Here is a 20,717-nt window from a genome sequence, read left to right on the forward strand (position 1 = left end):
CCACTATCACTTTTCGCTCACAGGATTTCACCTGAATCAAAATTAATTCTAGGTTCAGTACATCCCACGACCTTCCACCTGCAACCTCTAAGTGATTAAATATGAAATACATAAACTGCATTCAAACTTAGGGGAGTCTGTCCTCCCACACGATTATAGAAATATGAAATAAAAATATAAAAAGTATGTTAACATGAGGCTGCACGGTGGAGCAGTGGTCCTCACTGTGGCCCCCCAGCAAGAAGGTTCCGGGTTTGAGTCCCGACTCGAGCGCGGGGTCTTTCTGTGTGAGTCTCCATGTTCTCCCTGTTCCTGCTGGGTTCTCTCTGGTACTCCAGCTTCCTCCACAGTCCAAAGACATCAATTGGGGATGAGGCTGATTGATTCTCTAAATTGACCGTAGGTGTGAATGTGAGTGTGAATGGTTGTTCGTCTCTGTGTGTTGGCCCTGCGATGGACTGGTGACCTGTCCAGGGTGAACCCCGCCTCTCGCCCGTAGATGCTGGGATAGGCTCCACCCCTCCGCGACCCTTACTAGTAAGGACTAAGCGGAAGATGACGATGGATGGATGTTAACATGAGGATTTCTAACTCCTGAGAGGTAAAGCATGCAGACCTCCCAGCAGTTGCCATGGCGAATCATCGTATGAGGGCTCCATTAACACTGCCCATTACAGTGGTGGTGCAGGCGCTTAACTCTGAGTGAAGCTACGCAGCATGGATTAATGTCACTCAGGTCAGCTGATCTGAAGCTGAAAACTCAGTTTCTTATCTGAGGATAAAGCACCTCAGAGTTCGGGACGGAGTTCGCTGGCCCCCCTCTGAAAACGGACCCCAGGTGACTCCCAAACGCTTGTTTCAGTCTCTTGCCAGTTGGTTTGATTCCATTTCTATCACAAAGAAAAATATCTGCAATGGTATTTGAGAAAAAAATCGATTCAACCCCTTTCAGTGGTCCCATTCAGGGACACGTGGAGGAAGGTCGATGGACTGTAACAGCTGACATAAAGAATGGACCTTTGCCCTTGTGCCTGAGTCTGAGCACGTGACAGGACCCCCACTTGACCTAACGGCACAGGGGGGCACAGGGGGGCACAGGGGGGCACAGAGAGGCACAGGGGGGCACAGGGAGGCACAGGGGGCCACAGGGAGGCACAGGGGGGCACAGGGCACCTACGCGGAGGGCTCACTTTGACAGGTATTCCACTCCTGAACAGGGCCTTTGGGAAGACTGGGTCATCCCATTCATGCTGCTCATCCCCTAACTTCTGCACCAGCATCTTTGCATGAGTCATGAATGGCGATATGTAAGCGAGGGGTCTCCAGCATGGGAATGACTGCCTGCTCCTCTCTGTGGTTGGGCATCACGTCCACCGGCCATAACTTTTCAACACATCGGTGCAGCTGGCAGACAGTGGCTTGCTTGATGTAAAAAGGAACTGTCAATGTTGTTGACATTTAAGTAAGCACACAACAAGGTGATGCTAGCTTACTAACATGCTAGCAATGACAATGCTAACATCTGAAGAAGCATTCAGGAAACTATCCCATTTTCTTTTCTAAACTGCCATGATGAATCATTGTGAAAATGCCAAGTACGATCACATGACTCATCCACACGCAAGGAAACAAAGTTGAATTGATACAAATACAATTTGTTTCATTTTAATGGATGTTTTCATTTTGGCATTTCATATCCTGACACTTCAAGTAATTAAATAAGACAAAGAATCAAATAACTTACAGATGTTTCCTCTTTGATTCATCTATATCAATTTCTGCTCCTGTTTTGTGGTTGTTTGTCTAAAAATGACTTGAGAGAATCAAAGACTTCAGACAATCGACAAACCTGCCACCACAGAGGAAAAAGCCTGATCTTGTGGTTGTCGTTGTTGTTAGCGTGTGCTGCTAATTGTCCCCATCTTCTTCATGTCTTCATCAAACTGATGAAACTCGTGGTGACAGTTGGCAGCACCAATTACAGCAGCATGTCATGCTGCTGAGGGTTTTCCCACTCTGACGACTGTCCGACCTGCTGGAGGATCAGGCGTCACATGTCCTCATTAGCATCAAGCAGGATGATTGGAGGAGTTTCCTTCGCTCCACAAATGATGTGACTGTTAATAAAACCTGTTTCAGGAGGTGTGTGCTGGTGAGGGGGCTGAAAGGACCAAATCTTCCTGACACACCTTCATCCCACCATGGGACGATGAGCTGAAGTCATGATGTCACTTCCTGTCTGCCTCACAGGTGTCAACTGAGAGCCTCCCCTCTGCTGAGATGATGTGATGTTATCTACCAACTTCATCAAATCCATGAACTACTTGGTGGAGACTGCGTTCGTACTCTATTAGCTCTCCAGCTAGCTTCAGCTAGCCTCCCTTAGCTTTGGTTGAGTGTCATCAGTGTGACGAAGATGTGAAGTAGATGGGAACAATTAGTATCACATGCTAACGACAGCAACTGAAAGATCATTCAGAATTTTGTCATTGCTAGCATGTTAGTCAGCTAGCATCATCTACAACTACTTGAATGTGAACAACATTGGTTACGTTGCAATGAATGAGGTGATCGGGTCTCCTGGCGATGATGTCATCGCTCACCCGGCGTGTCTCAGGTTGTGGATTTGACTGCATCACGGCTCTCTGGCGCTGTAACAACCTCGCCGCTAATCTGCTGGATGTAGTATCTCTGCTGCTAATGAGAGCGGGGATCAGGGGTTAACCCTGATAAGGAGCTGAGTACACCCCCCCCACCCCCCCACCCCCATGGCCGGACTGCCATCTCACCCATGTGGACCCCTCCAGCCAGTGAATATTTTATCAGACACCATACTTAACTTAATCCTATTAGCATTCAGATTAGCACCCGTATCACAGATGGGGGGGGGGGGGGGGGGCAACCTGTCACATGACCAGACGCAGCCAGGAGGTTCACTGGCCCTCCTCCTCTTCCTCCTCCTCCTCCTCCTTCTCCTCCTCACTGCATCCTTCAATGTCTCTTTGTTCAGAGGATCATTAAAAGGACAAATACTCTGTAGAAGTAGTACTACTATGGTTATCGTGTCATATTTTATAATACATATATGTATTACATATATACATCTAAATACAAAGGTATTCTATTCTCTTCTTTAACTTTAACTCACTCCCATACTTTGAATTTCTATGTATATTTTTACATTTACATGTTGGATGAGTCTTTGTACTCAGATGTTGCTTTTTTTCTTCTCATGATTAAGTATTTTTTATTTGGGGAAAATCTGATTCACATGAATTGAACATCTCATCTTATTCTGTATAGGTTGAAGCAGAATTTGATTCAATTCATGATGTTTGATTTTTCCAGGTCGTTTGATACATTTTTTAATTGTATTACATTATTAAATATACAGTAAGTATTAAAAACAATTTTGGGTTAATTCTCAAATTGCATTTTTACTATTTGAATTTCATACATAGGCGGCCCGGTGGAGCAGTGGTCCTCCCTGAGGCCCCCCAGCAAGAAGGTTGTGGGTGGAGCAGTGGTCCTCACTGCGGCCCCCCAGCAAGAAGGTTGTGGGTGGAGCCCCGGCTGCAGCACGGGGTCTTTCTGGGTGAGTCTCCATGTTCTCCCTGTTCCTGCTGGGTTCCCTCTGGTACTCCAGCTTCCTCCACAGTCCAAAGGGATTTTTTTCTCACACACATGTATAAGGTATCACAGCATATCAGTAACAAATTATGTTTGATTTTGTTGTTTTGAATAATAGCACTGAAGCAACAGAAAAAAATAAACAGAATTTTCCTAGCCAGCATCTTCCACCAGCACATATGACCACATGAACTGAAAATAAATACTTAATAATATAAATTACTAATAAACAAACATAATTTTCAAATGAATTTTCCTGAGTAATCAATCAAAACACCCTGGTTCATATTCAATGTCACTGATTTTTGTCCCGACTGAAATGTCTCGGCTCTATGATTTAATGTTAAGTTCTATTTCAGGTCACTTCACTGTCACAAAATAAAAGAGGAAGTGCGAGACAATCCCGTCACCGTGGAAACGTGTTTCTGCCACTAATCTATGTGTCACTCTTCCAACCATTTAAGGTCCACCATTGTTGTCATGTAAAACAAAGAAATGATTTCTGAGGTTTCATCAGAAATGTTTTGGAGAAAAACTGTCGAGAGACAAAAAGCAGGCAGTTTGAGATAAAAGCCACTGCTGACATCATCACGTCATCATTGGGAACATTTCAAAGAGAACAAATAGATTACTGATCATCAACTTGAATCATCGATGTGATGCCAGGAAACAGGACCTGAACGCATCATCCCCGTGGAGACACAGGAAGCTGTCAGAGAGGCGGCGCTTTGAACCTGATCACAGACCAGTTTAGACCAGCAGGCATGACTACAGATGAGATTTCCCATCAGCCCCTGCTTGCCACTCACCTCCTCCGCCTGAGTGATCACCAGTGCTGGGACGCTGCCACCTGACTCGCCACTTTCACCCTGATTGGCTGCAGCTTCACAGAAACAAGAGAAGAGATTCACATTTGACCATCAACATCCTCATCTGAGCCACAGGTGAAGAAGCCTGTAGGGGGCGCCGATGGGTGCACATGGCTCCAGCATCCCACACCCAGGCTTCAGACCTCTGTTCTGGTATGGAACGTGTTTGACAGGTTCTCACCTCCATCCAGACTCACACTGTGAGCCATGTTCTGATCCTGCCAGTCGACACCCCCTTTGTCATCATGGGTTGGATGTGGATCAGGGACTGGGACCAGTTGTTGCTCCTGAGGTGGGTCTGAGTAGCATCTGGTCTCATCTTCATTGTCTTCTTTGTTGGGACTCATTCTGTCTCCACAATCTTCATTGAGCTCCTGTGGTGGATCAACATGGTGTGTTCCTTCACTGCGTTCATCCTGATCCGGATCCTGTTGGCCCCTCAGGACTCGGTCAGGCGGATCCTCCTCTTGCACAGCTGACAACTGCAGCTTGTGTCCCACGGAGACAACGGGGGGCTGCCAGGCTGCCATCACTGAGACGGGCTGGTTTGGGTCTGGAGACAGAAGAACTTTGCAGATTCTGATTCAGTCTTGGAGGTGACAGTAATTAAATTTGGCAATGAATCTGAACTTTGGCCTCGACAAGTTAATGCAAATCGTTTTTTGAAGAATGTTGGAAGTGAAATGTGTCCTCATCCTCCTCTATGGAACAATCAGCTGACAGGTGAAACCCTGGGGGACAACTCCAGACCCTCTACCAGAGTCCTGGTCTGGACCACCAACAGGAGTATTCACATTCTCTCTCTATCAACAAGTTTTTTTTCACTTTTTAAAACGAGGGGTCAGTGCCGGCTAACAGTTAGCAGTTAGCCAGTAGCTAATGTTACTTCATGTGTAACTCAACGCCAGACACTCACAGCACTGAACTTTGCTTTTATTTGAATGAAGATTCATGGGAACAAATGTTGACATGGTATCAGCCTGAGGGCCCTTCAGGGGCAGGTCACATGTCATCAGGTGTCATCAGAGTTCTGTCCAGTTGTACCTGCACGAGTCCTCATGAATCCGAACTCATCATCTTGCTTCTATGCAAACGCCATCGAGGCTGCCGCAGAAATCCCCTGGGTGGCAATTATGTTTGAGAGAACAAGCTTTCATTTCCTGCTCTGATATCACGATTACAAGAGTGTTTTCCATTAATTAAAGACTGTGTCATTAAGGAACCGCTGGACGTTTGCCCGCAGGCTCATTTACCCGCTAGTGGCGAACAAATGAAGCCGCCTTTCACAGCACTGTAGAGAATACTGACGGAACATTCAACTTTGTGCACAACTTTCTGATGATAAAACTTGGCCACCGTGTCACTCGAGGGGCAGGCCTACTGGGGGTCGTACACTGATTAAAGAGACTCTCCACGCCATGACTTCCTTCCTCTGAAGGATCCTCGCCAGTGGAGGAGGAGACGGGCTGCCTTCACCTCTTGCAAGTCTCGCAGACCAGAAACCTCATGTCTGAAACGTGTCCCAGGACGGCAGATGGCAGATGGATCTAACACACATGTTGCGTTAACATGAAAATGTCCTGATCAATAAAGCTGTGCACACGCTTATCTCACACCTGATTGCTTGACCTAACTGGTCAAAGCAGACATGCGTCCCCACTGATCCTGGATCTGCTCCACCTTCCTGCTGGTAAGGGAAGGTTCTGGTGGCTGCTGTTGCAGGATGTGCTGCTGATGGAGAATTGTTGGGTGGAGGTTCATTGAAGGAGGGAGGTGCTGGACCTGCTCTACTTGGACAGAGTCAGGACAGAACTTTGGTTGGGGTTTGGTGCCACACTAATGAACCTGACTTGACTTGACTTTTATTGATCAGTTCTTCCTGGAAATATGCACACGTGACTCCACCTCACATCCGCCCTGGACACGCCCACATTCAGCTCTAAATGGTGGAGTACTGAGATACTGAGTGATGGAAGGAGTCAGTTGACAGGACGAGCCTGAACAGGTGTGGTGAAGAGTGTGTGAGGTAATGAGCATGAGATGAAGAGTGTGCACAGTGTGGAGTGTGTCCGGCGCACCTGACAGTTCATGTTCACTACAGTCATTTTACTCAGCAAAACTAAAGTAAAACTGCAGTAGTACAACAGTAAAGATCTCTTGTGTTGGGACAAGTCAGAGCTTCTGTGGAGGAGCAAACAATTAGCCGTCAAGTTCATTTTTTAGGAATCCAAAGTCAGCGTGGCGAGGGGCGAGGGGCGAGGGGCGAGGGGCGTGCGCCTTCCTTTGCCATATGGAGAAGCCAGGCTCCTGGTGATCACCATTGTCATTTCATTTGTCTGCAGGAGAATTCCATCACTCTGGCGCATTCCCCCACACCAGGAGTAAATTGGGGCTCCGCCTCACCGATATAAGACGCTCTGCAGTGAGACGTTTGCTGCTTCACAGGTCAAACGTGTTCTGCCTGATGCAGGCGTACCAATATATCGAGGCGGGACCTTCAAGAACCTTTCACAAGTGTTGTGACGCGGCTCATGAGCCAAGACAAAAACGGAGGCACAAAGTGTACCAATTAATTAATCAAAGATATCAAAACTCAGAAACATGGTACAGGTATGAGCTGCGGTAATCAGAATTGTCAGTGGGTCAGCAGATGGATGGGTGGTTGAGAGGTGAGTGCAGGGCGTCACAAAGTCAAAACTCACCCAAGTTACAGGGCCAAAGCCCATCAAACAAAACCATGGTGCCGAGAGCGTGAAGAGAACTGCAGGCTGAGACAGACGGATGTTAAATAGACATTGGGAGACTGGCCAGGTGCTCCCAGCTAGACCTTGATTAGCTCCGCCCCACCAAGGACCTGCAAACATGACGGGGGGAAACATACACACACACACACACAGCAGGCCCTGCTGAAGCAGAGGGCCGTCACACCAGGGTCACCACATGCCACCAAACACCTCACCAAACACCTGACTTTCTCTCTCACACACACATAGAAATAGAGACCAGCCCCGCCCCCACTCATCACCACAGCTCACCCTGACAGGTGTGCCGATGGTGCTCAGCAAACGTAAATAGCTGTGAGAATTTGATGAGGTCATCAAACGTCAGACAGCGGTCAACTTACCTGGAGGTCTGAAACCTGATTCAGCAGCTGCAACAACCCTCCAGGAGTCATTCAGCTTCAGATGGTGGTTGTGGATCCAGGACTCACCAGGACGACGGCGTGCTGAAGCCTGGCGACACGCTCACCCTCCGCTAACAATAGAAGCAACTAATCAGATTAGACTGAAACGTCCTGCGACGTTTGACCCCCCCACCCCTTTAAATGCAATGACTCTGCACTGCTTCTGGTTTTCTGTTTCAGAGTCAGCAATGAATTGTAGATTATTATTTATATAATTTATAAACAGTACATAATCAATAATGTTTATATAATGTATAAATATTGTGTAATCAATAATATTTATACAATTTATAAATATTCTATAATCAGTAATATCTATATAATTTATCAGTGAAATTGTATTTTTCTTTCCCATCCTATCGTCCCGTTATCGTCCCGTCACAGGTACGTCGCCGGTTATCGTCCCGTCACAGGTACGTCCCCCGTTATCGTCCCTTCACAGGTAAGTCGCCCGTTATAGTCCCGTCACAGGTAAGTCGCCCGTTATCGTCCCGTCACAGGTAAGTCGCGTTATCGTCCTTTCACAGGTACGTCGCACGTTTTCGTCCTGTCACAGGTAAGTCGCCCGTTATCATCCCTTCACAGGTAAGTCGCCCGTTATCGTCCCGTCACAGGTAAGTCGCCCGTTATCGTCCCTTCACAGGTACGTCGCCCGTTATCGTCCTGTCACAGGTACGTCGCCCGTTTTCGTCCCGTAACAGGTAAGTCGCCCGTTATCGTCCCGTCACAGGTACATCGCCCGTTATCGTCCCGTCACAGGTACATCGCCCGTTATCGTCCCGTCACAGGTACATCGCCAGTTATCGTTTCTTCACAGGTACATTGCCCATTATCGTCCCGTCACAGGTACGTCGCAAGTTATCGTTTCTTCACAGGTAAGTCGCCCGTTATCATCCCGTCACAGGTAAGTCGCCCGTTTTCGTCCCGTCACAGGTAAGTCGCCCGTTATCGTCCCATCACAGGTAAGTCATCTGTTTTCGTCCCGTCACATGTAAGTCGCCCGTTATCGTCCCGTCACAGGTAAGTCGCCCGTTATCGTCCCTTCACAGGTAAGTCGCCCGTTGTCGTCCCGTCACAGGTAAGTCGCCCGTTTTCGTCCCGTCACAGGTAAGTCGCCCGTTATCGTCCCGTCACAGGTAAGTCGCCCGTTATCATCCCTTCACAGGTACGTCGCCCGTTTTCATCCCGTCACAGGTACGTCGCCCGTTATCGTCCCATCACAGGTAAGTCGCCCGTTATCGTCCCTTCACAGGTAGGTCGCCAGTTATCGTCCCGTCACAGGTACGTCGCACGTTTTCGTCCCGTCACAGGTAAGTCGCCCGTTATCGTCCCTTCACAGGAAAGTCGCCCGTTATCGTCCCGTCACAGGTAAGTCGCCCGTTATCGTCCTGTCACAGGTAAGTCGCGTTATCGTCCTTTCACAGGTAAGTTGCGTTATCGTCCTTTCACAGGTACGTCGCACGTTTTCGTCCCGTCACAGGTAAGTCGCCCGTTATTGTCCCGTCACAGGTAAGTCGCCCGTTTTCGTCCCGTCACAGGTAAGTCGCCCGTTATTGTCCCTTCACAGGTAAGTCGCCCGTTATCGTCCCGTCACAGGTAAGTCGCCCGTTATCGTCCCTTCACAGGTAAGTCGCCCGTTATCGTCCCGTCACAGGTAAGTCGCCCGTTTTTGGCCCGTCACAGTTAAGTCGCCCGTCACAGGTAAGTCACCCGTTATCATCCCTTCACAGGTAAGTCGCCCGTTATCGTCCCGTCACAGGTAAGTCGCCCGTTATCGTTCCGTCACAGGTAAGTCGCCCGTTTTCGGCCCGTCACAGGTAAGTCGCCCGTCACAGGTAAGTCGCCCGTTATCATCCCTTCACAGGTAAGTTGCCCGTTTTCGGCCCGTCACAGGTAAGTCGCCCGTCACAGGTAAGTCGCCTGTTATCATCCCTTCACAGGTAAGTCGCCCGTTATCTTCCCGTCACAGGTACGTCGCCCGTTATCATCCCTTCACAAGTAAGTCGCCCGTTATCGTCCCTTCACAGGTAAGTCGCCCGTTATCGTCCCGTCACAGGTAAGTCGCCCGTTATCGTCCCGTCACAGGTACGTCGCCCGTTATCGTCCCTTCACAGGTAAGTCGCTCGTTATCGTCTCGTCACAGGTAAGTCGCTCGTTATCGTCCCGTCACTGGTACATCGCCCGTTATCGTCCCGTCACAGGTAAGTCGCCCGTTTTCGGCCCGTCACAGGTAAGTTGCCCGTCACAGGTAAGTCGCCCGTTATCATCCTTTCACAGGTAAGTCGCCCGTTTTCGGCCCGTCACAGGTAAGTCGCCCGTCACAGGTAAGTCGCCCGTTATCATCCCTTCACAGGTACGTCGACCGTTATCGTCCCGTCACAGGTAAGTCGCCCGTTTTCGTCCCTTCACAGGTAAGTCGCCCGTTATCGTCCCGTCACAGGTAAGTCGCCCGTTATTGTCCCGTCACAGGTAAGTCGCCCGTTTTCGTCCCGTCACAGGTAAGTCGCCCGTTATCGTCCCATCACAGGTAAGTCATCTGTTTTCGTCCCGTCACGTGTAAGTCGCCCGTTATCATCCCGTCACAGGTACGTCGCCCGTTATCGTCCCGTCACAGGTAAGTCGCCCGTTATCGTCCCTTCACAGGTAAGTCGCCCGTTATCGTCCCGTCACAGGTACGTCGCCCGTTATCGTCCCGTCACAGGTAAGTCGCCCGTTTTCGTCCCTTCACAGGTAAGTCGCCCGTTATCGTCCCGTCACAGGTAAGTCGCCCGTTATCGTCCCTTCACAGGTAAGTCGCCCGTTATCGTCCCTTCACAGGTAAGTCGCCCGTTTTCGTCTCGTCACAGGTAAGTCGCCCGTTATCGTCCCGTCACTGGTACATCGCCCGTTATCGTCCCGTCACAGGTAAGTCGCCCGTTTTCGTCCCATCACAGGTAAGTCGCCCGTCACTGGTAAGTCGCCCGTTATCATCCCTTCACAGGTAAGTCGCCCGTTATCGTCCCGTCACAGGTAAGTCGCCCGTTATCGTCCCGTCACAGGTACGTCGCCCGTTATCATCCCTTCACAAGTAAGTCGCCCGTTATCGTCCCTTCACAGGTAAGTCGCCCGTTATCGTCCCGTCACAGGTAAGTCGCCCGTTTTCGGCCCGTCACAGTTAAGTCGCCCGTCACAGGTAAGTCACCCGTTATCATCCCTTCACAGGTAAGTCGCCCGTTATCGTCCCGTCACAGGTAAGTCGCCCGTTATCGTTCCGTCACAGGTAAGTCGCCCGTTTTCGGCCCGTCACAGGTAAGTCGCCCGTCACAGGTAAGTCGCCCGTTATCATCCCTTCACAGGTAAGTTGCCCGTTTTCGGCCCGTCACAGGTAAGTCGCCCGTCACAGGTAAGTCGCCTGTTATCATCCCTTCACAGGTAAGTCGCCGTTATCTTCCCGTCACAGGTACGTCGCCCGTTATCATCCCTTCACAAGTAAGTCGCCCGTTATCATCCCTTCACAAGTAAGTCGCCCGTTATCGTCCCGTCACAGGTAAGTCGCCCGTTATCGTCCCGTCACAGGTACGTCGCCCGTTATCGTCCCTTCACAGGTAAGTCGCTCGTTATCGTCTCGTCACAGGTAAGTCGCTCGTTATCGTCCCGTCACAGGTACATCGCCCGTTATCGTCCCGTCACAGGTACGTCGCCCGTTATCGTCCCTTCACAGGTACGTCGCCCGTTATCGTCCCTTCACAGGTAAGTCGCTCGTTATCGTCCCTTCACAGGTAAGTCGCCCGTTATCGTCCCGTCACAGGTAAGTCGCCCGTTATCGTCCCGTCACAGGTACGTCGCCCGTTATCGTCCCTTCACAGGTAAGTCGCTCGTTATCGTCTCGTCACAGGTAAGTCGCCCGTTATCGTCCCGTCACAGGTAAGTCGCCCGTTATCGTCCCGTCACAGGTACGTCGCCCGTTATCGTCCCTTCACAGGTAAGTCGCTCGTTGTCGTCCCGTCACAGGTACGTCGCCCGTTATCGTCCCTTCACAGGTAAGTCGCTCGTTATCGTCTCGTCACAGGTAAGTCGCCCGTTATCGTCCTGTCACAGGTACATCGCCCGTTATCGTCCTGTCACAGGTAAGTCGCCCGTTTTCGGCCCGTCACAGGTAAGTCGCCCGTCACAGGTAAGTCGCCCGTTATCATCCTTTCACAGGTAAGTCGCCCGTTTTCGGCCCGTCACAGGTAAGTCGCCCGTCACAGGTAAGTCGCCCGTTATCATCCCTTCACAGGTAAGTCGCCCGTTATCGTCCCGTCACAGGTAAGTCGGCTGTCATCTTCCTTCACACATCAAATCAACATTTTGAATATTTCCAGGCATTAGATGTGGTCATGACTCAATGATGATGTCATTCGCTCCACCAACGTGGACACGGCAGAGCAGTGGTGGCCAAACATAAAGGGACATTCAATTTTTTGATTCTATTTGATTTTGGAGGTTGTTTCATTCGCAGATGGTCAAAAATAGCGGAGATGTTCACATTCACAGTTTTTATCTCAGGCTCTCGCTCCTATTTTTTTGGGTTCATCATTTAATTTCTGTATTTCTATTTTTTGACATTCTGTGTTTACATCCTTTTCGGGGCTTGATTGTCCTTGTAGTTTTTCAACAACTACAGCAGTTCTCTACTGTATTATTTCATGGAGTTGAGGGAGCGACTTGGACGGCAGGGAGCCAGAGTTGGTGAATGTGTGATGTCAACGAACGTCCTTACAAAGACGTAGGTACAGGGACGTGTGTGAGAGAGAGTTTGTGTGTGTGTGTGTGTGTGTGTGTGTGTGTGTGTGTGGCTGACTTGAAAGTTTACCAGCGCATCACTTGTTTGCTTACGTCATCATCAAGTGTGTGTCAGTGAACTTTAAACTCCACATCTACTGTGAGGGAGCCAGTGGTTGTTGACAGAGGCGGAGCCCCCCCCCCCCCCGCTCAGACACTCAAACGGAACTTCCTCCGCCTGCGATGCTCCCGGACGCTCTGCAGCCCTCCCGCCGCCTCCTAGCGCTCCGATGTGAGTCCCGCCGCGCATCCTAGTCCGGCTCCGGCTCCGGCATCATGGCGTACCCTCCTCAGGGCTTCCTCTTCCCCTCGCCCGTGTCTCTGGCTCTACACTGCCCGTCCTTCGGCTCCGGGGTCACCCTTGGACCCCGGAGCGAGGAGCTCGGTCGCTCCTCCTCGGGCTCCGCTTTCGCTCCGTACTCGGGATCAGCGGCTTCTCCCGGCTTCAGCCCGCACCTGCCGTACGGCGGGGAGCCCCGGGCCGCCGCCGCCGCCGCCGCGCTCGGCTCCTTGGTGGTGAGTGGAGCTGCTCGGTTCACCGGGACCAGAGCCGGTGCGTCCAGCGTAGATAGAGAAGGTTTCCGTGTTTCCTCTTTAGTCAGAAATGTTTCTGTCTTCAGAAGTTGTCGGACGTTTACTTTCCGCAGGAGAATTTTGTTAAAAAAAAAGAAGTCCTATCGCATCAGTTCGAGTTTGTAAAGTTCCGGATTTTTATTGTTAAATGATGAAAAGATTTAGAAAACTCTTTCGACCTCCGTCAGCGGTGGCTGAGCGTCATCAGATCCTCACAGAACCTCGACCAGGCAAAACGGGTCGGAGGCGTTTGGTGTGGAAGGTGCAACTCGAATTTAGAATTTGTTTTTGAGGGGAAACTTTGAGTGCTTCAGCGTCTGACTGGTTCCTCTGGTGTTCCAGGGTCCTGGCTATGAGCTGTCCTCCGGTGCCTCCGCCTCCTTGGACTACCACCCGTTCGGGGCTCTGGGGCCATACCCCTACGGAGACCCCAACTACAGGAAAAATGCCACCCGAGATGCCACAGCAACCCTGAAAGCCTGGCTGAACGAGCACCGCAAAAACCCGTACCCCACCAAGGGTGAGAAGATCATGCTGGCCATTATCACCAAGATGACCTTGACACAGGTGTCCACCTGGTTTGCCAACGCTCGCCGCAGGCTGAAGAAAGAGAACAAGATGACCTGGACGCCGCGGAAAAGCAGCGAGGACGAGGAGGACGACGACAACATTGAGCTTGAGCGGAACGACGAGGACGAGGAGCTGCCGAAGCCCAACGACGAGTCCAGGAGTGACGCTGGTGAGACACACGACCTCTGTGCCATTGTCCTGGTCAACAGCAGCGATTCTAGCTTGAAACGATTTGATTAGTGACCTTTTTTGTTCTGTTGTGGACGAGCTGGAACGTTTGGATCCAACAAAAAATGCAAACAAGGAACGAGTCAGGATTCGGTGCATGTGATCAGGTCAGACACCCCCTGCCAAGCTCGCTATCCCCCTACGCCCGCTGTTCATCCCGCGACACTCACCGTCCTCCAACACCCCACATCACTCGACGCTCACTGTCCATCCTCCGACGCTTGCCGTTCTCGCACGCCCCATATCCCCTGATGCTTGCTGTCCGTGCCCCGATGCGTCCTCGTCTGTCACTCAGTCACTCCCACAGCGCCAGGGTTACAGTTGTTATTATAAATATTCTAGTTCCTATCATTACACATTCGAGTACGTCTTTGTTCTTCTGCTGCGACTGTCAGACGTTGCTGTGTCATAAAACTTGAAATGACATCAAAGTCATTGATTACAAATAAATGTAATCAATAATTAAATTAGAAATTGAATTTGGAAAACTACTTCAATAGCATTCATTAGTGTCTGACTGTAAAATCACCAAAGTTAGTAACTGTCTCTGATTAATTTCTGTAATTTTTATTTAAATGCTTCCCATTACTATCTCTAAATTCAGCCTCCAATTATTTTGTTTAATTACTGTCGCCAACAACTGTCTAATAATTGTTTTTTTGAATTTGTAATTTTGTCTAATTATCTTTTATTACTATCTACAGTTATCTCTAATTAGTATCTCCAATACATGTCCTTATTAGTTCTTAGAGTTAATTACTTCCTCCGTCTAATTAAAATCTCGAATTTAGTCTCTGCCTGATGAGAATTTGTTACCTTAACTGTTATCTTTGTTATCTCTGTTATATCTAACTGTTATCTGTTATCTCTAACTGTTGACTGTTATCTCTGTTATCTCTAACTCTTTTCTCTAACTGTTATCTCTCTTATCTCTAACTGTTAACTGTTATCTCAAACTGTTATCTCTGTTATCTCTAACTGTTAACTCTGTTATCTCTAACTGTTAACTGTTATCTCTCTTATCTCTGTTATCTCTGTTATCTCTAACTGTTAACTGTTATCTCTAACTGTTATCTCTGTTATCTCTAACTGTTATCTCTGTTATCTCTGTTATCTCTAACTGTTATCTGTTATCTCTAACTGTTAACTCTGTTATCTCTAACTGTACTAATCACTGTACTCAACTTTATTTTCTGTTTGTATAAAAGGAGACAAAGTGATGTTTGTCCCATTTTGTGTGTGTGTGTGTGTGTGTGTGTGTGTGTGTGTGCGCATGTGTGCGCGCGCCCTGACGTTGTCCTAATCTCACACCTCCTCTCTTCTCTCTGCCTGTCCCCCAGCATCGGCGAGGAGCGACTGCAGGTTGATTTTCGCAGACGCCGCTGGCAGAAGCAACAGCAATGATCTGGACTCGAAAGACTCAGGGGGCACAAGGTTGCCCCCCAGCCCGGGGCCTACATCTGCAGGGGTCCCTCCTCAGAACCCCCTGCTTTGTGCTTCAGAGCCTGGCCACCTTGTATGGAAGGAGCACATGGCCGACTCCGGACCCAACCCCACCCCCAAACCCAAACTGTGGTCCCTGGCCGAGATCGCCACATCTTCAGACAAACACAGACCGTCTGGTAACTTGTCAGTGAGCCTGGTGCAGCAGCAGGCCCCCGTCCACCCATCCCCTGCACCCCAGACCCAATTCCCCCTCAGCGCGAACCTCCCCCATCAGCATTACTACCCCTCCCCCTTCATCCCGGGCTACTCCAACAACAGCGCCTTTGGACCTCTGCATGCAGGCCCCGCCTCCAACCTAACACACTTAAAGGGATTACATCAGGCGTTGCTGCACCGAGCCGAGGCCGCCGCCAGAAACTGCGGACTGCCGAGTCTGAGCCAGATTGACGAACTGAAAAGGGCTACAGAGAATGCATAGCCCACCAGAAACACACACACACACACACACACACTCACACACACACACACACTGGTGGGTTGGACCTCTCAGACTACTTGAATCCTGTTTTTGTAGGTTGATGTTAAAGAATCGTTAAAGGATTTTTAGTCAGCATGACGCGTTCTGATGTAATTCGCTGCTCGCCACTTTTATATCTTTGGTTGAGAGCGAACCAAACTCAATTTATCGACGATGGAAATAAAATTCATTTGCAGCTCTAAATGATTTGCTCATTTTGTCATTTTTGTGCAATCAAAATGGCATTTCCATCAGCAGGAAGTCCATCCCTCCATTCTCTGTCCTGCTTATCTGTTAAAGGTCACGGGGGGTGGAGCCTATCCCAGCTGACATTGGGTGAGAGGCAGGGTTCACCCTGGTGGGTCACCATTCCGTCACAGGGTCATCAGGATCAATTAGGGGTTCAGTATCTTGCTCAAGGACACTTGGACAGGGTCACTGGGGGACGTGGGGATCGAATCAGTGCCCCTTCAGATGCTAGAGGGCCACGCTACCTCTTAGCCACGTGCTAACACTAGCTGCCAGAGCTAGGACCTAGGACACGTGCTAACACTAGCTGCCAGAGCTAGGACCTAGGACACGTGCTAACACTAGCTGCCAGAGCTAGGACCTAGGACACGTGCTAACACTAGCTGCCAGAGCTAGGACCTAGGACACGTGCTAACACAAGCTGCCAGAGCTAGGACCTAGGACACGTGCTAACACTAGCTGCCAGAGCTAGGACCTAGGACACGTGCTAACACAAGCTGCCAGAGCTTGGACCTTGGACACGTGCTAACACTAGCCGCAGGAGCTAGGACCTTGGACACGTGCTAACACTAGCCGCAGGAGCTAGAACCTTGGACACGTGCTAACACTAGCCACAGGAGCTAGGACCTTGGACACGTGCTAACACTAGCCGCAGGAGCTAGGACCTAAGTCTCATACTAACATTGGCTACCAGCGTTAGGCTGTAGTTCAAAGGCTAATGCTACCTGCTAGTGGCTATGAATCTGGTTTCACACATCCACAAACCAGCAGGCTAGTGTGGAAGCATCTTGACTCTTATCTTCTGGCAACTTGGACACATCCTGACAAAATAGGCTCCGCCCTGTGATAACTGGAGGATAAATGGTAAGACCTGTTTGATCCATTTGGTCCGAGAACATTTAGATTATGTTACGCTGAGATATGTTACAGAATTGTTGATCCATGTGCACTGAAGAGCCGACACACACTAATACAAATCTGTAACTGCGCCAGTTACCTTCAGGTGTCTGATCTCTGGGCAGGTGAAGTACGGCAGGGATCCCTCAAAACACATCCGCGTCCTGGGGACTGCCATGCTTCCACCGCCATGACGTGACAGATGGGGCCACCGGGAAAGTGAGATGAGGCCCAGAATCAAACCTACGTGACCTGCCGGGCTCTTGTTGGACCCCCAGGGCTCCGGCGCCAACGGTTCAGCTCACTTTGTTTCAAGGCTCAGAAATATTTGGTGCTGAAACGCAGGGCCATTATGAACATTTTGGGGTCCTAAGCAACATCGTACTGTGCCCCCCCCTCCAAACCACTGCCATTTAAACAGCCCTGAATGAAACTGAATGACAAGGCACATTTAATTAGTATTTAAGATTTAAATCAACAAATAAAGCATAATATAAAAACTTGAAAATTAAATAACAAGATTTAATGAGATTAAATAACAAAATCATTAAACATTTGTTTACAATAACATTGCAATAACATCAGATTACTAACAGTCAACAACTGTCTCACACAATGTAAAAACAACAACAGAATATTTAAGGTGTCCAAACAGGCTCTTGGCTGCAGATGGCGATCGGCCTGTTGTGAGACATCGAGCACAGCCTCATAGTGTTGATGAAGAGAAGCCGAGACTTCAACTCTCCCAGCTCCTCAACGCTATGGTGAATTTTGTCAGGATTGCTTTTGGGAAAAGAAAAAAAAAACCTTCACGGGGCCCCCTAGTGGTCAGGGGCCAATTGCCTTCGCTCACTTTGTTTGTAGGCAGGAACGTTTTCTGTGGGTCGCACGTGCGCATGCAGAACATGAAAGTAAATCCATCCATTCATCGTCTTCCGCTAATTCCTTACTAGTAAGGGTGGTGGGGGTGGAGCCTATCCCAGCAGCCTTCCCCCTGGACAGGTCACCAGTCCATGGCAGGGCCAACACATAGAGACAGACAACCATTGGCTCTCCCAGCCACGCCTACGGTCAATTTAGAGTCTGGATTAACCTGGTCCCTCTTGATGTCTTTGGACTGTGGAGGAAGCTGGAGTACCAGAGAGAACCCAGCAGGAACAGGGAGAACATGGAGACTCACCCAGAAAGACCCCGTGCTGCAGCCGGGGCTCCACCCACAACCTTCTTGATGGGGGCCACAGTGAGGACCACTGCTCCACCCACAACCTTCTTGCTGGGGGGCCACAGGGAGGACCACTGCTCCACCCACAACCTTCTTGATGGGGGGCCACAGGGAGGACCACTGCTCCACCCACAACCTTCTTGCTGGGGGGCCACAGGGAGGACCACAGGGAGGACCACTGCTCCACCCTGCAGCCTGAAAGTAACTCATAATTATTAATAATAAGGCTTAATAAAATTTAACCATCTTAAAAAAGTGGCTTTAACAGTGGAATGTAGTGACTTGAGGCAAACAAGAAACATTATTATATAAAATGATGAAATAAAGGAAAAATGTAGAGATTGATTTAATTTATTCTGGAGTCTTTAATTCAATCAAAATGGAGATAAAATATTAAAAGGAAGTTTATGATCATGATAAGATGAAAAAGATGTGAGAAAATATGCAGACACGCATGTTTTATTACATTTATGTTTTATTGTCATGAAGTTGGCGCCTGATGTAGAGCTGCATGACAGTGTAGTGACCGTCACACAGACCAAAGAATGAAGTGGGACCAGGATGCACCAGGCTGTGCTTCCACTCCTGACGTGAGAAGAGTTTGGGAAAGGCCTTGGACAGTGAGGAGCCAGCGTCCACACGCTTCCCCACAGCTCTCCTGGAAGAAGGAAGAGCAAGGCATGATGGGAAGCGACTGAGAGGACGAACTGTGATGTGGCTGTTTGGAAGGCACTGAGACGGTCAGTGCAGATGTACAACTTCGCCTGGACTCCTTGCTGCAAGTAAAACTTTAATTGAGATCTCTGCCTCTGAGAATTTGATCTTGAGTGTTGGGAAATATTGTGGTTCGAACTAACAGCGAAAACAGTTCATCTTACAGAAATAATTTCCTCACAAAAGATATGAAGTCACAGAATCATAATTTGATGAGTTTTTAGTTTTAAACAGGAATATTAACAGCTCCTCCTGTGTGCGCGCATGCGCTTCAAAATTGGTGCAGCATTTGCATTGTTGGAAAGCTGCTACGGTAACAAGCTCTACCATAGATTCACAAACACTCTTCACGTGTCAGGCAACATTGACGGATTGAGGTGTGGAGCTGCGCCTGCCGGTGAGCACCAGATGGCACAAACCTCCAGTGAGTTGCGCTGTGTAATATCACACAGCAGGAAGCTGCTCCATGGGTTTACCTGGTGGCTTCCTGTTCGCCAACAGACATGGTAGTGGTGGACTAACAGTGGTGATGGATGTGGTGATACCAGCTGATGCCAACATCAGGAAGAAGGAAAACTAGAAGGTTGAGAAGCACCAGGGGTCAGAGAACAGCTGCCATATATCTATCGATAGATCGATAGACAGATAGATATGGATATATCATTTTCACTTGAGGTAGCAGACGTTGACTTCTCTACACCCGCGCCCCCCTCAAGGCGGCGGTAGCGTGCCTCCAATTCGTCATTAAATACGCAGACGAAGAAGTTTCTCGCCGCTACAAGATGGCGTCCACCAAAGAGGCTTGCCCGGTGCTCGCTGCCTTGCTGAGCCTCCGCGGTCCTCCGGTGTCCAGGGAGAACTTATTGGAACTCTACCGGTTGCAGGCGGCACTCCTCCGGCGGCGGAGACTGCGGGAGCAGGCGGAGACGGCCCGGCGGCGGTGGCAGTACCGGCGGCGGCGGAGAGCCTTCCTGCTGTCCTCCATCGCCGCCGTTCTCAGCCTCATCACGCCCACTAGCAATCGACACGTCTGGGTCCGGAACCGGAGTCCAGGGCTGAACTTCTGGTCGATGGCGGAGTCTTTTGATGACGACGAGTGGAAGGCGCAGTTCCGGGTGTCTCGTGCAACCTTCGACTACCTGCTGCGGCTGGTCGGACCCGCCATCAAGCGGCGCCGGACCAACTACCGGGCCCCCATCGAGCCGCGCCGCCGGCTGGCCATCGCCCTGTGGTGGTACGCGCGCTCCGGGGAGTACCGCTTCATCGCCAACCTGTTCGGTGTCGGGATCGCCACCGTGTGCGTGATCGTTCGGCAGGTGACGTCAGCCATCGTTGACCGGCTGTACCAGCGCTTCGTGTCGCTACCGAGCGGACACCGGCTCGACGACACCATCCGGGCCTTTAAGGACCGCTGCTACCCGCAGTGCGCAGGCGCCATCGGGGGCACCCACATCCCCGTGGCCCCGCCGCGAACCAACCCGGACCACTACGTCAACAGGAGGGGCTGGCACTCCGTCATCCTGCAGGCAGTGGTGGACCACAGCATCCGGTAAGAACCGAACCACGTGACGGGGGGGGGGGGGCAGGTGATAAGTGGCGCAGCAGCAGAACGTCACGTTGACGCCGGGATTCTCGCCCCTCCAGCTTCGCTGACGTGTACGCCGGCTGGCCCGGAAGCTCGAGCAGCGCCACTGTGCTGTGCAGCTCTGACCTTTATCTGAAGGCCGAGGACCGCCCTGACGGCTACCTGTTCCCGCGAGAGGTGAGTGACACGCCCCCTCATCAGGTGGGACGTGGTGATAGATGTTGAACGAG

The 20,717-nt window shown here is 50.1% G+C and overlaps 2 protein-coding genes across 5 annotated transcripts in view; one reads left to right on the forward strand and one right to left on the reverse strand.

The window, feature by feature from the left end:
- The window catches only part of LOC147259528 (uncharacterized), a 29,246-nt gene extending 15,094 nt beyond the window's left edge, over positions 1–14,152 (reverse strand). Inside the window, exons 1-5 of one of the 3 annotated variants that reach the window (XM_086209966.1) lie at positions 14,028–14,152; positions 7,624–7,754; positions 7,202–7,267; positions 4,681–5,052; positions 4,440–4,513 (exon numbers count right to left, since the gene is read on the reverse strand). In XM_086209966.1, coding sequence (XP_086066092.1) covers positions 4,440–4,513; positions 4,681–5,052; positions 7,202–7,238 — 483 coding nt within the window. In that variant the 5' untranslated portion in view covers positions 7,239–7,267; positions 7,624–7,754; positions 14,028–14,152. Of the gene's footprint in view, positions 1–4,439; positions 4,514–4,680; positions 5,053–7,201; positions 7,755–14,027 lie in introns of all 3 variants that reach the window. The other 2 variants (XM_086209965.1, XM_086209967.1) reach the window with 2 other exon arrangements.
- On the forward strand, positions 12,725–16,018 carry irx5b (iroquois homeobox 5b). Of its 2 annotated transcripts, none has more exons than XM_086209963.1 (3): positions 12,725–13,002; positions 13,402–13,798; positions 15,198–16,018. In XM_086209963.1, exons 1-3 carry the CDS (start codon positions 12,763–12,765, stop codon positions 15,779–15,781), a joined length of 1,221 nt encoding a protein of 406 aa, XP_086066089.1. In that variant the 5' UTR covers positions 12,725–12,762; the 3' UTR covers positions 15,782–16,018. The 2 variants fall into 2 exon arrangements, with proteins under 2 accessions (XP_086066089.1, XP_086066090.1); XM_086209964.1 differs by lacking the exon at positions 12,725–13,002 and adding an exon at positions 13,063–13,321.
- The last annotated feature ends 4,699 nt before the right edge of the window (positions 16,019–20,717 follow it).

Source organism: Aulostomus chinensis, chromosome 7, assembly GCF_037954235.1.
Source record: "Aulostomus chinensis isolate RoL2024-O1b breed Wild chromosome 7, RoL_Achi_v1.0, whole genome shotgun sequence".
In the NCBI taxonomy this organism is placed as follows: domain Eukaryota; kingdom Metazoa; phylum Chordata; class Actinopteri; order Syngnathiformes; family Aulostomidae; genus Aulostomus; species Aulostomus chinensis.